General features: G+C 41.1%; 1 protein-coding gene across 17 annotated transcripts in view; it reads right to left on the reverse strand.

Annotated features, from left to right (window-relative positions):
* KLHL5 (kelch like family member 5) overlaps window positions 1-17040 on the reverse strand; it is a 592018-nt gene that overhangs the window by 287958 nt on the left and 287020 nt on the right. For all 17 annotated transcript variants that reach the window (XM_085642266.1, XM_085642267.1, XM_085642263.1 and 14 more), the window contains 3 exons: window positions 9769-9965; window positions 2151-2363; window positions 1305-1491 (listed from right to left, as the gene is read on the reverse strand). In XM_085642266.1, the coding sequence (XP_085498392.1) occupies window positions 1305-1491; window positions 2151-2363; window positions 9769-9965 (597 nt within the window). The remainder of the gene's footprint in view (window positions 1-1304; window positions 1492-2150; window positions 2364-9768; window positions 9966-17040) is intronic.

The following is a 17040-nucleotide window of genomic DNA, read 5'->3' on the forward strand; positions in this document are numbered from 1 at the left end:
AGTTGTACTTTGCTATCCTTACACTAGAATAAACGTACTTTATATTAGAATCTTAAAGTTGGCTTCTTGGATTGAGCATAACCTACACTCCAGTTGGCATTATTACAGACTACCAAAACTTAGTACTAGGCAAAAGTAAGCACAGACAAGTGGGGAAGTGACTACTAGGAACATGCAGATTTAACTAAGACAGAGCAAACACTGCTGGGGTTCATTAAGGTATTGTAATGTAAACTCCCACACAATATACAGAGATAGGGCCTAGCCCGGGTACTGGGGTCCATACTTATATTTAGGTGGACTCCCTCCGAGGGGTGATTTTGGATCTGTTGCGGAATCTGCTGCGGATGGATAATAGATGACCATGTGATAGTGCAGAAAATGTTTTGGCTACTAGTTAAGTAGCAAGGAGAAGGTAACTTCCCTAGGGGCCCCACGATGATGGTCTTGGATTCTATAGAGAGCCACAAGTCAGGTCTTAGAGAAGAATGCAGCAAAAACGTGCTCCTGATACCACCCACTTTTTCTCATTCCCTGATCTTTGATAAGAGTCTCTGGCTATGATAAAAGGTTTGCTGGCAGTTAAAAAGAAACTGAAGCGAATTGCAGTTTTCGTAGGCTTCCCTGTCCAGTTAAGAGTAACCCACAAGGGGAAGAATTATAGTTTTTTTTCTCAATGTGCATGTGTCGGTGGCATTTTTGAAGTTGGTACAATGAAACAAACAAACATGCAGGTAGCTAGTACAGAGGATTCTTCCTGGGAGGATTTTCAAGTAATGATACATGAATTTTATTGAGAGCCCCAAAATAGAAAATGGGCAATCCCAACATCTACAATGCAACTTGATACAGGTCATCAACCAATATATGAGCTTTCACATGGTAGGGGGGGCGAAGGTTGGAATGTTCATATAAGTGATACATCTAAAGCGAAGTTGCCAGTTTCACATGGAGGACAGTCCAATCTTCTACTCACATGTGAACCGCTCTATGATCCACACATCCCAAATTTGCGGCAGGGGATTGCCAACTAGATGTATTATTGCATTTTATTTCGTGAAAATAAACATTATGTATAGTGTTCTGTGAATAACACATAAAATGGGGGAGACAATTAGCAAAAAACAGAATCTTCAGTATTTACTATGTGTATTCCGTATTTATATTCACAAATGTATTTACCACATTTTGAATCTATAGAGAAGACCAAAACAAGTGGCAACAATGGTTTTAAAAAATCAAAACGTTTTTGATCAAGCCTACTGCAATCACCGTGTTTAAAAATCAACTCTATAAAACAGTACCTTTGGTGGCATCCATTCCTCCCACTGCAAACAATACTCCGACTGTGGACTTTCTAGGTTTGGTACGCGGACTTTGTAACATAGGCCTTCTCTCTGGCAGTAAATGGTATTTCATTGCTTCCATGATGAGTTTCTGACAGTCAATGTCATCCCTGAAGAGCACATTATTTTCCATGTCTGCTAAAAACTGCCGAAAGAAGGGAGGCCTCTTCAGTTGCAGTAAATACATTCACACCAGAGCACAAAATCTGTATGCATTTAATTTTCATCTCATCAATTTGATTTAACAAACTAGCAGGATATTCAGGAACATGAGCCGATTTAAAAAAGCTTTCTCCTTTAGCAGGTGTATCTTTACTTCCGTCCTCTGAATTACACCTCCATTTCCAGGCCTGCTTTGCAAAGCTCTCCTTGTAAGTAGTTGTGCCTTATTCCAGACTTAGGTGGACCTTACTCATCAAATTCCAAGAGTAAGATATGCTTACTCACATAACTAATGTTTTTGATTCACTAAGTGTTTATCCTGGAGTGTCCTCCCTTACTTCTGGAAATACATGAGTAAGTCACACCTAACCCGTGTTTGAAGCATCAACGTTGGGCTGGGTGAATAGACACTAAATCCATGCCCAATCTAGCCACGTGTACTATGCCTATGCATGTGTCTATCTCCAATTCAGACATAAGTACACCTTTAGCAGTTTGTGAACTATACTGTGTACAGTCTGTACTGCATCCTTTTTTAGATACATTCATATGGTGCTTCTTACCCCTAACAAGGTGCTGAAGCGCTTCCAGTGGAAGATAAGCAGGCTAGTCCATTTACCATAGTAAAGCGAATGTCCATACCTGTGGCACGAGTAGAGGTAGCCTAATGTAAGCTAATAATTTACTAAGGTCCTTCCTCCTCTCTTCCAAGTCATGGCGCACCCATGTCAGCAGCGCGTTCAGTATGGTCTCTTCAATGGGAATGTTCATATCGTCGCTCGCCAGCAACTTTGCGATTTCGCTGCTTGGTAACAACAAAAATTCCTGATTCTTTATTACTTCCATGAAGTGTTCCTGCAAGAAACAAAAAATTACAAACAGTAATTCATCCTTTCCTTGGAAGCATGTAAAAGTGAATGTACCAGCTGCAGCGAGTGGAGCTGCCTATGACGTGCACATGCGGCATATGAAAGATGGAAAGAGAGGGATCTTTAGTGCACTTTGTTGGATGCCTTGTTATGTATAAAACATTTTCCAATACAGCACCTTTTCTCATTTGTTGCCATATTTTCGCAATTTTCACACGTGCCTTCGGGAAAAATCCTACAAACGAGGTACCTTTAAAATCCGAAACATGTGGGAAAAAGGCCATACATTTGTCATGGACTTAATTTGTGTTTTTTTAATTTTTTTTTATGAGGATCAAAAGAAAATTATCCCAAATGACAAAAAAAGGCCTTAACATTCCAGGTGAAAAAGGTTAAGCATGCAAGTTGTCAATTGAAACAGACACATTTAATATCAACATTATTAATTAAATTGTAGGAGTTTGATTTCTTCAAATTGTTTATAACTTCCAAACTTTGTGAATTTCATGCTGTTTGCAAACCTTTAAAGAAGTAGAAGAAAAAACCTGCGGAAACTCCACCAGAGTTTGTTCCGGAGAGAGGGGCAGAAGACAACCCAGAATGATAACACACATCGTTTATTATGTTAAGAGATTCAGTAAACCAGCAATCTTACTCTGCATAAATGCTGAGAAGGCCTGTGAATAAGTGGACTGGAACTTTCAGTATGAGAAGGTTGCTGAAGCTTATGAAACTTAGCCCTAACTCAGCAAAATAAATCTTGGCATGTTACAAAAGTTCCCACTTAAAAGATAATCCTGAATGGTTGTCTTATGAACAGGGTGAGAATAACCATAGCAACTGTGGCTATCACAAACCCCCTTAACCGTTCTTCATGAGGGCCAAACCTCTGGTCTAATATATGAATAATAATATAATAATGAGAAGATAAAAAGGGTCACCAGAGGAGATTATAGGTTATAAATCCAATTTGACGATAATATCCTGGTTTTGGTTGAGAATCTTGAACATTCATAGGTAGTTTCTTTAGAATCTTAACATTACTGGCGAGTGTCAATCTAAAACAACTGAACAAATCTGAGGTTTACATTTTGCTGAGTTTTTAACAGATATCGACCACAAGCTTTATCTTGTCAATCACCCAGTGCTATTTGCTTAAATCTATGATAACCTGGGCAAGAGGTAAAATCACACAGTCAGCCCATAGAGAGGACTGCTAAATTCACTCCACTATTACACCTCTTCTGTGGTGTCAGGATGGAATGTGACAGGATCTCAATGAAATAAACACCAGAATATATTTAATAGTAAGCAGCTCAGAATGCTAAATAACTGACCAGATCCAAGTCTGAGCATGGTTTGGCATTCCCAGGTTAGTGTACTGAAGGAAACCTGAATCTCTGAGACAACATTGTTTAATTAATCCTATATTATATAAATAAACCTTGCGGGGTATGGGTTTAAAGGTGTAAATGTCCAGACCTGTGGCCCTATATATATACATATAATGAATTACTAAGATTATGTACGATATGGGGATAAGATTAGGAGAAATATGGAGGCCACGCTCAAGCGTTTTCCATTCATTACACTCCTTAATAATTAAGGGCCCTATTACGATGTCCGTTCAAGGGACTGACCGACACCCAGTCGGCGGTCCCGATCGACTAATTAGGATGCGACCGAACACTGTTCGGTATTCCAATACTTTACAAAGGGAGCATGTATTCTGGCCAGAATGCATGCTCCCATTGTAAAATAGGATGTGCAGTTCATCCCAGCACCCCGTGGCAGGCACCTCAAGGTGCCTGCCACGGGGTGCACGGATCAACAGTGGCACCTGGTGTCCCCTCAGCCTCCAACCGGAGGCCGTGCACCCATGGAGGCCCTGCTTGGGGGCCCCAAAGTCAAGTTCTGACAGCCTTTCTGTGTCGGACAAGCCGGCACAGAAAGGCTGCCGAAACCAGACACCGTAATCCAAAGGGCGGAAAGAGCCACCCTTGGGATTACTGACAGCATTCCGACTGGGGGACAGGGTCTCCGAACCCGCCGGAAGCCAGTCGGAATGACCGGTCCAATTTCTTTCCGACTGCCTCTATTGTAACGAGGCAGGTGGAAAGGAATCCGCTGGCAAATTAGGATGCTATCGTAAAGACTACGGCCAACAGTCGGAGCCTTTTCCTACAGCATTGTAATCAGGCCCTTAGTCTTGGAAAGGTGGGGGGGAGACCAGAGAGGATTGTGAACTTGAACAAACTTCTGTAGATAGAATATTCATTTTTTTTGCTCGATACCTGAAATTCAACTTGGTGAAAATAAAGGGATATTATTATATCGAAATAGGACAGACACATGGTCATGAACACAGAAGTTAGAGAAGGAGCCACTGGAATTCTCATGGCTCTTGGACACCATGATCATTTCCTGCAAACTCTGGGGACTTCATTTTGGCCTCGGGATCAGTACAGCAATTCCTGGAATCAATGAATTAATGCAACTATCCAGTAGTTTGGTACAACGACCGGGGCATTTAGATACCTAGCTACGAGTAGAAGGCCTTGTATTCTAGAATTAGCACTCATGTTATAAATGTGCAGGGTAAGGTATGTTGTGCTTTTAAAATAATACTATACTTCTGCTCAACCTAAGCAGATAGATCCAAAGATATCTGCACTGTGCTAGAGAAAATATGAGGTGGTGGGAAACCGACTGCGCATAATGTAGAACTGCCAGAAAGATTTCCAATTCTGGATGGATGGACTGTATGAGGTAGACTCCACTGTAAAACTTTGACTCACAGAAGCCTTCTGTACATTTTATTGAGTTGGGCAAATTATGAGCAATATTTGCTTATACTACAGCACAGTGGATTGTTCACTCTAATTCTGCTCGCATGGAATCAACTTTCTGGTTCTCATCGACTTATGGTTAATGAAGCCACTTTTTAGAAGATCTTATTTAACTTGTTCCTGCTCAGGGGTGTTTTTCTGTTTTATTTCAGGTGCTTTTCAATCGATTTATCTTGCAGTGGCTGACTGAGGATTGGTGTTTGAGTTAGTACCAGGATGCTCTGTTTAAATGACAGCGCGCTTTACAAGTACCGTTTTCATTAATTTCATTAATTCAAGTAATACTAGCCAAATGTAGTGCAATGTCTATTCCAGGAAGCATAGGATATTTTAAGATGTGAAACTTCACTACTATGAAAAAAGCAATTTACTTTATTCAATAAATGCATGCATAATTTACGTCCATATGCCGCCTTCATAACATTCATGCCAAACAAATTAAACTTTTATAAGAAGAAGGGTACGTAGTTCCTTGGTGAGTCTAAAATCTCAGTCAGAGAACTTGTTGTTTTTACGATGGCAGGCTGTCTTGTCGTACAAACAATAGGAGGAGAGGGCTGTCGGCGCTGCAATACTCGACGGGCATCCATAAAGGGGCTCTTTGTCGGAGATCTTTTGTTTCTCGCCGTTAGGTGCCGAGGGTGTGAGGGCCCTAGTGTGTGTAGATGTAGTAGTGAATGTGAGAATTAAAACAGGTCAGGACTCCTATAAAACAAACTTTATTCTAGAAGGGCCCCTGCTGCCTGATTAGGAGGGAAAGGAGTGGCGGCTATCGGACTATAATGGGTCAGGATATGGGTGCTCTACTGCTCGTGGGTCGACATGTTTCCAGCGGGACCATCCCGGATCCAGCGGTGCAGGGTAGGTCTACCACTCGGCTTCTACTTGAACCAGACACAAATCTTTAATGTGTCCAGAGCCCGCTGGAAACAGATGAGGCACGATCTACTTCGCGATAAGGTTGTCCTCTGAATCCGCGGATACCTATCCCGATTATCCACTGAGTGGTAGGTAGGTTCCCACCTTACCACTGGGTGTAGATAGTTTCCCTTTAAGGCCCTGAAGAATCGCCACTGATCCTCCAGACAAATAGGCGAGAAACATGTCGACCCACGAGGAGTAGAGCACCCATATCCTGACCCATTATAGTCAGATAGCCACCACTCCTTTCCCTTTTAATCAGGCAGGGACCCTTCTAGAATAAAGTTTGTCTTATAACAGTCCTTACCCGTTTTAATTCTCACATTCACTACTACATCTACACACAGTAGGGCCCACACATCCACGGCACCTAACGGCGAGGAACAAAAGATCTGACAAAGAGCCCCTTTATGGGTGCCCGTCAGGTATTGCAGCGCTGACCCGACGAGGAGCAGGCCCATATGATGAAGCATGACACCTAGCTTGCTAGTTGTGTGAGGGCACTAGTTCCAAAAGGAGGAATCCCTCTCCTCCTATTGTTTGTACGACAAGACAGCCTGCCATCGTGAAAACAACAAGTTCTCTGACTGAGATTTTAGACTCACCAAGGAACTACGTACCCTTCTTCTCTGGACTGTCTAGGGCATGTACGTTGGACCTTTCCAAAAGCCCATTGTCCCTAATTTTTGAGTAAACAAATTAAACACCCACGGACGCTCTTCGATGCTTCGAAAAGGTGACTGCCCTCTTCAGCAAGCTGCGGTATTAAGAAAACATAGGACCGTCCAGTACAACCCATTGTAAGTGAGTCGGTACAGACCAAGGTAAGGGGACGTAACAAATAAGCATTTACAATGTTATGATTTATTGATAATAAAATGTACTTGATACAACCATACAGGTTAAAATGCAGGTATGCCCCAGTTTATACATAGTGAACAGATTTTATAATTGCAAATTAGCCTTTTTACTCTTCCTCTTGAAATTAGACATTACCTTACATTTGGGGTCATGTTTTTTTCTATTATATGTATTGATGGTTTTATTCCGTTCATACAGCTTGGAATACATTACATTATTTTCTTGAAGATGACATTTCAATTGGTTTGATGTGGTTTCCATAGTAACCTGTGGTTAAGACAAAAGCAACTCATTCTGTTGCAATTCATTACTGCAAAAAATAATAATAAAATTCACAACGCTGATGGAACTGAACAAAATCAAAAACGCCTTAGGAGGCAAAATTAATGAGCTGAGAATGACTTTTTAAATGACGCTAAGGTTGGACGATCTGAGGACATTGTGTTAGCCTCCTGAATAAAGCACAGCCTCCATGGAAAGCTTCTTGTTTCAATCACAAACATCTGGCTCAGTTTACAAATGAGATTATCCCTTTCTTTCCAAGGACATCCACTCAATGGTAGAAATGAAAACGTAAACCACTCAAGGAAAAAGAGTCATTGTTGACAGGAAGCTAGTCGACTAATGGCACTGATCAATTGTTTTCAGCATTATCACTTCTTGTAGTGATATGACCTTTAAGACATTTCAAGAGTTAATATGGGCAGCGTAGTTTTATGTGGCATGTTTTCAGATAATGTCGAGAGCTTCACACCAGAATCCCCAAAAATATATGAAACGTTCACATGTATTTTTTGAGACCGTGTTTTCTGCGTCCACTTTGGGCATATATCAACATAAGGAAATCAAGGTAATTGAGGGTTACCTTATCGTGGATTATAATCATGCCAGCATAAAATTAATATAGTATTTTTTTTGTACCCCATTAACTAAACAAGCTATAGCTACACAAGAACGGGTTGCTTACCACAAGTGTGATATGTACAATGGCACAGATCTAATGTCGTTCACAGGGCATATTTGCACACTGTAGATTAAAACATATCTTTTTAGCCCGCCATCCTCTTTGAAGGAGAAGCCAGCGACAAGAAACGTATTTTATTTCTGTGCCAACAAAATGAGTGAAAATTGCACCTGAAAGCAGCATGATGGGCCAATTAATAAGTGCGTTCAATATTTTGAAGTTAATTCGGATCTTGCACAAATGTAGGAAGCTTTGATCACAATGAGCAAACCAAGCGTAACTTTGGACTGGAGCAAAGGTATTTATCCGCTCTTTGTGCTTTATTTATAGTTTATGTAGAGTACTTCATGAGGACAAGCCATTAAATATTAATCCTTTGGCATATGAACACCATTATATCACGACACTGTGATCACTTGCCAGCATGGTTGTATCCTTAGGTCAAGAGCTTCGTTTAACGGTTCATAGGATGCCACGGTTTATTGTTCTGGAGTTACTTACACCAAGGACTATTTTTGAACGATATAATCCATCAATTTAGAGCGAGACATCATAGGTAAGGCCACTCTATATTTTTGGTGATTAGACTTGTAATAAAGCTGCAACAATCAAAATAAAATACCCATTTAACTTCTACAACTTTCAGAAGTTCTTTTAAATGTATATCATGCGAGGGATTTCCAATTGGCGGATGATGATCTGACCCTACCATAATTTAGCATAGGTTTTAAGGCCCTGAATGACTGTTTTCATGTAGTGACGGATTGATGCGGAAGCGGCGGGAATGTCGCGTGTAAAATGAGGTCAGGCTGAGTGAGGTCTAGAGTGGGGAATCTAGAACTAGGATGACAGTGTAAACATCTCTGTAATGCGTATGCCAAACTAGAAGCATATTCTTTGACCTACTATTGCCGAACACCTGAGGGACCTGACCTACAACGTTATTGTCCATTTCTTAGCATCGTAAAAGGCCAAACGCACTTTCTTAAGAATGCAGAGCATAACTGAAACTTCCTCTGAATGCCAGGTTTGAACCTCGGAATAGTAACAATACTTAAACTACAATACTAAGGTTGCTGGAACATTGCTGCATTTTGGCTTCAAACATCTCTTCGAAGCATTCTAAACGGATTTTAGACAATGTCTTGATAGATGCTGCTTCCTCAATTGAGATAAAGATGTTATGGTGTTGAACTAGTTATGTTCTCTTGTGCACCGTATGTGCTTATTCTTTGAAATGAGTATGTTACCTTACGATACGCTCACACATGGGACACCCGAAGGAGTAAAAAAAAAAAGTAAAACAAGGGTATAGTTCTCACTGGAGAGAATATAACTGAGTGTGGTGCAGGCAGATAATACATCAAAATGGAGTCAGGGCGAGGAAGTGATCGACCTTTGCCTCACTCCGTGGAACAGATTCCAGGCCTCTCATTTTCAAATGGTTCACAAGAAGAAAATATATTTTCTTGCTGGATCCAAAATACCAAGAAACAGAGGCCTACTTTGAAGTTATCAGAAAAAAAGACACCAATGGCAATCAAAAAAATGGGTTCTCGCATCCAAAGAGCACGATGTCCTGAATACGACAGACATTTCACCAACGTTTTTAGCCATTTTAATTTTGAGTTGGTTTCGTCCGTAAAAAGAAATGTATCCATTCATCCACAACTGTTTCCTCAATATTACACTTTTGTTTTTTTTTAGTAATTTTGCCTTTGTAACACAGCATGCGTTAAACTTAATTTTATATCTCAATTAAATCGTTTTCTGCACCCATAACACTTATAACATACCATGGTGTAATTGTGTGCCACTTTATGCAAATCTGTGCACCCCTGTGCATCAGCAAATGACCGGATCCCCAGGCAGTTCGATGGGTGAAGCTGTTTCATCAAGAACTTGCAGCACGCTTCCACAACCTGCGATAACTGGAGAAGGCAAGCTGTAGACAGGAGGCACTCTACAGTATCTTCTTTTAATTCAAGGCGACCTTAAAAGAGACATCTTTGATTAATTAGTTGAAACCCTTGATACCAGCTCCAACCTTCCAGCAAACATTACATAACAAAGTAAGCACAATATTCTATACCTAACTAAACACATTACATGTGTGCTACACTCCATTGAGCCAACATTAAGCCAACCATCTGAAGAAGAGTGGGAGCACAAGGTCTCAGAAGTTTGTACGGTTCTAGGACCAGTCGAGGATGTAGGAGGTCCAGAGAAATTGTGATAAGTGGTAAAAGTATCATTTTTGTTATTGGTGGATGTCTAAAGCTCTATGCGGTGTCCTCTATCTGCTGCCTTTCTGCCCACACCCTGATTTACACCCTATCCCTTCTGTTTCTCAAGCTCTAGAAACCTACTCCCTCTCACCACATACACTTGGCATGGCAAAGGAAGATTGCGATAGAAGAAGATACCTGCTGTCTACTCAAAAAACAGCCACTCCTGAAGAAAACACCTGCCTCTCCTTTGTATCTGAGAACCACATCCAGCAAATACCAACATTCATCTCTTCGAGCAGGACACATACACCCTCCTTGTTCATGAAAGCACTGCATACATAAAGTTTGAGCCAGCAATTCCAAATGCCCTCGAGAAAGAAAAAGAAAAAAGCAGAGAAAGTCATCAGTCAGGGAAATGGTAAGCCCCAGATCTGAACAATACCTCCTCCTGTAGTCAACAAAAAAACTGGAATCCAGAGGGAAATGTGGATCCCACTTTTATAGTAATTTTGCGGACAGGAGATGTGGATCCAACTGTCAAGGCCTGGAAACAGTTTAGGCAGTTTCTCTTTGTGCATTTCAAATCCAGGGAGCAGTAGTAATAAGTATCTCTGATGCTAGTCTTCTCAGCAGGTTGATGATAAGAGTTGTCCTTCACTGAAGCATCCAAAACAGCAGCACAATCAAACGTGAAGCTGTGCACCTAGCGGTCAACAGCCCTTTTAGGAGTAGCACTTACAAAAAGACAGACCCTGTGTGAAAGATTCCATTTTACCCTGTATATGATCTGCTGACTCACCTCCCCCTGCCGGTATGTTACCATTACAACAAATATTTTACCATGACCTATATTTACAAAGCATCATTTGCAACACTTGGGTGTTTACAACATATGCATTTACAAAGTACAAGTTCAAGATGGCAAGTAATGAGATTTAAAAATGATTGAATTTGGTTAAAGAATGTAAAGTTGTTTTGGGAAATGCTTTGTAAGTTTTTTGAATTCAAGAAAAAAATTATGAAAGCCAAGATTCATCTCTTCAAGCAGGACACAGGCACCCTCCTCATCGACACAGGCACCCTCCTCATCCACAAAGGCACTGCATTCATAAACAAATCTTGAAGAAAGCAGCAAAAGTCTGTAGTCCGGGTAAAGGTAAGCCCCAGATCTGAACAACACCTCCTCCTGTAGAAGAAATTGGAACCCAGTTTGAAAGTTTGGGTCCCACTTTTATAGTCATTTTCCAGACAGGAGATGTGGATCCCACATTCTGGAACTGGTTTTTGTGTATTCCAAGACCAGAGTGCAGTCGTAATAATTCTCTCCGGTGTGGGCCTGATCAGCAGATTGATTATAAGAGTTTAGAATTTAAAGTAGTTTTGGGAATGTTTTAGAAATGTTACAAGATTTTGGTTAAAGAATGTAAAGTACTTTTTAAAAATGCTTTAGTGCGTTTTTTAATTAAAGAACATAATAAATGGTGAATTTTCGGGGTGATTTATGAGATTTTAAAGATAAAAAAGGGCATTTTTGAAATGTAACATTTTTTTAAAAATGGCTTTATGTTATTACTATTCTTTTTTTCATTTAAAACAGGGAATTTAGGGTTATAGTGGACAAAGGAGGGGAGTAAATTAGTTTTGGGGTACATTTTTTTTTTTTTTTAAGTAGTGAAGGTGTGCAATTTGTTTTTTGGAATGTGGGTATTTACAATTTCTAAGGGTTTAGAACACCAATTAATTTTGACTATTTGTGTCTAAGATCATAAAGGAGCGGCATGTAAGGGTTGAAGGGGATAATGGTGGGGAGTCCTTTTAATTTTGGGGTACTTTTTTTTTTAAAAGGGAGAGTTGGTGTTCATGTTTTGGGTGTGGGTATTTAAAACATTAAGGGTGTACAGCATTGTGACAATTTTTTGTCTAGATCATGACTTTTTAGGAGAATAATGTTAAGGTTGTGGGGAATAAGGGTGGGAAGCTTTTTAATTTCAGGGTACTTCATAAAAAAAAAAGAGGCATGGTTGTTAAATGTTTTTGAGGGGTGTGGGTTATTTATAAACTTTTCAAGGGGATTAGAGTATTGAAAATATTTTTATTTTATTTTAATGTAATAAATATATACACTTCTCACCAAAGTTTAAAATGCTATAATGATTTAATAAAAACAATTTATTTTATAAATGAGTATTATTTAAAGAAAAAATAAATAGGCACAGGCATCTAATTATTGAAAAGACATTTTATTAATTGTAATGTGAAACAAAAACATTAATTGTTTATAATAATTTAATGTTCATACATAAATATTTGTAAAATACTAAAGCGTGACTTGTAATAAAATAAAATATGGAATAAATAACTAACTTTAAAAAGGTTTATTTATAGCAGTTCCAAAATGTCTTTTAAAAATATTTTTAGATGGTCATTTCTGCCTGGTTTTGCGTTTATTTCAACATTAGGTGCAAGACTGCTGTCGAGGAAGGACTGATACAGAAGTTCCATGGTAAAACAAACTTTTTTAAATTTACATTTTCACCACTAGATAGAACATTTATTGTAGGTAATGTTTAAGGGAGGTCAAGTGAAATAGAGCGGCAATGTAAATGTATTTAACTTTAACGTCCTTGCACTGGTCATCACCATTCCACTCAGTATTCTCCATCTTGAAAACAGCCAGTATAAAAAGATCACTGCCAGGCACAATGGAAATTTGTTTGTGGAACATCGCCGGAATTCACAATAAAATTCCCAACGTTGAAACTGTCAAATATTTGAGGAAATTCCATACAATCGCTATGCAGGAGACCCAGGCTGAGAACTCCATCCCCTTAATGGGATATCTGGAATACCTCAATCTACCTATAAGAACCAGCTCAAGGGGCTGGCCAAAAGGAGGGCTTACAATCTAAGTCTCAGCACTCCGGAACGTAAAGGTAGAACAGCTATATTCCCCGGAAACCTGGCTGTAGATTGACAAAATAGATGGTTGTATATGCAGTGACACACAGCTGCTTATCCTGATTAACATATATATCAACCCAGTGAAAAATATGTTCACATTTCAAAACTTTAAATGGTCATCAATAACCTGATTAAGGATCACAACACACCATATGATAATAACCGTGGACGTTAGCTTTTTCCATACGGATATTACAGAAGAAAATGTCACATTTAAAAATGAAGTATGGAACTGTCAGTCCAGTGCAGGCAGCATCACCCACAAGGTAATACAACTCCCAAGGCACCCGCCTAGTCTCGGTTCCAACTGTATTAGCAATGCGTTAACTAAATGGAAGATTCCCAGGGGAGAGGACCCCGTTCCCAAACATATCACAAAAATCCGAAACTCGGAGGTCATGCCCTCACCCACATCCTATAAGCAGATGGCCTGCTATTAATGAGTCAGACCCCCGTGGGCTTCCAAAGGTTTTAGACAAAGTCTCTGCTTATACTTTAAGGAACAAACTGGAAATCAACCTCATGAAAACTTCGTGAATTTCACCCCCCCCAAAAAAAAGCAAGAACAAAAGGATCTGGGCTTATCTACAGGGGTCAGCTATGAGACACACTACAAATACTTAGGGGCTAACATTCGACACAAGCGGCTCCTTTAAGTCACACCTGGTAGCAAAAAACACACGTCTGTTGCCCAGACAGCAGAATTCTTGACCCTTTCAAGGACATATAATAGCCGATTATGGGGCAATTGCAGAATGCGATGTCTGCCAAACATCTTCCATCAGTAATGAATGTTTGTGAAATTATTTTGGATAAAGCCGTTAGACCAATTACTGGCCAAAGCATACCGGACAGTGTATTGGCTACCGAATTACACCTCACGCTCAGCTTTGTTTGGAATTTGGACAGGTTAAGTAATTTTGGGAAATCAGATGCTCCTATCTCAAAATGTGCCATAAAATCAAACTTGCTGACAAAAATGTGTTAGCATTACGTGCCTGGTAGGAAATAAACTATTTTCAATCCTAGGTTTAAGCCGGGCTCTGCATGAAGCAGTACAATTACTACACATTTCTAACTTGTGGGGCGTTAAAACTTGTAGTTAAGAAACAAGTGAGGGCCTGATTACGAGTTTGGCGGTCAGGGAGCGGACCACTCCCTCACTGCCAAACGCGTGTGCCCACGCCCACCATATTACGAGTTTCCTCATGTCTTGGAAACTTTTTTTGGCAGTGCCTCTGAAAATGGGCATTGCAATGGAAATGCCCCAAAATATTCCTGCTCGGCATAGGCTGTAAGGTCCATGCCGTGCAGGAACTGGGGGGCAAGCACACAGGGGGGCACATGTGCCGCCCTGCATGCATCCTCATGCAAATAGGCAACAGGGGGCCCTTTGTTTCAGGACCGCAAGCCTTTTTATGGAGGAAAGACCTCCATGACACAGCTGGCAGTCCTGAAACTTGTAATATGCATGGCAGTGCCGCAGCTGTACCACCAGCATAGTATTTAGGCCCTGACCGCCGCGCCACAGCCAGGGAACGACGGTTCCCTGGTGGCTGCGGCAGTGCAATGACGGTCCGACCAACAAAGTTGTAATTGGGTGGTCAAACCGCCAGTGCGACAGTGGCTGGACTGCCACCTCTGCACCCCTGCGAGTTTGGCGGTCCTCGAACTGCCAGACTCGTAATCATAACAAAAATCTGCTCCCTGCAAAAAGACAAATCAATCTTAGCAAAGAGCCTCAGACCTATTTTGACCAAGGGTACTCATATTACACAAAGCTCCAGTTTATGCGACTCAGGCTAGGAGTCCATTCAACCCAGGATACAATACACCCCTGGTTAAAAACTGCTGAAAAAGAATCTTGCAGATTGTGTGACTGCGGGAAAGAAACTATGAATCATATCCTGTGAGATGGACTAAGCCACGCCCTATTTACAACACTAAGTTAGCATAACCGAGATCATAGTTAACAAGCAAGCTTGTTGTTTCTGCTGCGCTGCACACAACACTGTTGTTATGTGTTATTCATTTTGTAAAATGCTGACTCGTCTTTGCCCTACAGAATACAAAGGGTTGTTATACATTCTTAACCGTGAAATGTGCCCTTGGTCTGTACATCATGCAAAGAACGCATCTGGGTCACTAGAAGGGACAGAGTGTTGTGTTTAGATTGATCGTAGACACTTGTTAGACATATCATGCATACAGCTGCCAATGTTTGAAGGACGAGCGTCTTTAATATTGCAGAACAGTTTGGTTTTACATTCATTCGAACAAGAAGAGCTGATGTATGCTGTGAGAGCTGATCCTTTGATGTGATTCGACTAAGCTGATCTATACGGTATGGGGTCCCCCCTGTTAGCCTAAGAGACCTTCTAATAGTCTAATAATAATAATGTATTAGATTATAGTAAAAGGAGTGTGGCCGTAAACCACTGTCATTAATAGTATGATTGCTCCTTTCATTATATATGGTATTGTAATAATGTTCATGATTCTGATCTGTATTGTTAGTCTGCTCGTGTTAGCCAAAGTACTGCATCTTAGGACGCGAGGTTTATAAAATAAACTCTTTAAACTTTACCGTGTCTGTATTATTCCGTTGTGGACTAATAAATAAGTACGAACCGGTATTTCAGATTCTGTCATGCCCCGCGGTCCGGCCCCTGCGTGCAGTGTGTATTTAAACGGCGAAGGGCGTGCAAACGCCGCTTCGCGTTCTAGCACTGAGCCCCAGTTCCGTCTTGCGTGTTGTTGCCTGACTTCCGGTTAACGTATTTCCTGTTTTCCAGTTCGAAGTCGCTGACGAGTCGAAGCGGACGAGTCCCGGCTCCGGGGTTGTTACCGCTGTTCCTCCTGGTGAAGCGTAGAGGCGCTCTTTCCCTACAAGCGGCCGAGAGTGTTGCGTCTTCCCAAGTAAGGTCTAAGTGTTAGTTAGTAGTGCGGGGGTCGCCCGTCACTCGTCTCTCCTTACCTCGGAGATAGAGGTTGGCAGGCGGTTCGTGGGTCCCCATCAGCAGCACTGCTCCTCTTGCTAACTCCAGAATCAGCTTCTCTGGCTAGCGTTGTGTTGTGTTGTATGTAAGCCTGCTAATTCCAGATCCAGCTCATCAGGCTTGAGTCGTGGTGTGTTGTATGTAAGCCTGCTAATTCCAGATTCAGGCTTGTGTTGTGTTGTGTTTACGCCTGCTGTTAAGGCGACTCCGAGTCTGGTTATTTGGTTGGAGTCATACTTTGTGTTCTTACCCCAGATCAAGTATCAGTGGCCTCTTCGTACTTATACCACGAATAGCACATCCACTACTTGTCCCTACCCTATGTTCTCTTGAACACGTATCCGGCATCAGAGGGTGATTACTGCGAGGACCATTGAGCAGTGGGTTAGGTTTGCCACCTTCCTACATAAGCAGCACGGTACTTGTTCTTCCTACACATCATATAGGCATATGGGGAATCGTATCCCTCCATCATTCATGAACCCTGTCTCTGTTGTCCACAGCCTGTAAAGCGACTTACACATAGTGAAACTGAGTTCTACTCTGGCAATCGATCATAGGTGTGTCGTGCAGAGTTATTCCTACTAAGTCCTGTAGGCCATAATCCAGGAGGCTGGCGTTAACCCTGGTAGGTGTCTGGGGGAATGAAGTGAAGAAAGTTCCAGGATAGTGATGTATTAATATTCATATAACTACCTTTGTGTTACAGCTGAGGGGCCCTATCATTCCTTCCTGTCAAGAACCATCACCTTCCTGCTATTTCGCCTGCCAGAATCATCTGTCAAGACCTGCCTGTTTTCCCCACCTATCCTTGTTTTGTTTCCCTGTTTTCCCCAGCGGGTCCTTCGTACTCTAGAGTTTGATAGAGTCGGAGGAA

The sequence above is a fragment of the Triturus cristatus genome, chromosome 2_2 (genome assembly GCF_964204655.1).
Source record: "Triturus cristatus chromosome 2_2, aTriCri1.1, whole genome shotgun sequence".
NCBI classification, from domain to species: Eukaryota; Metazoa; Chordata; class Amphibia; order Caudata; family Salamandridae; genus Triturus; species Triturus cristatus.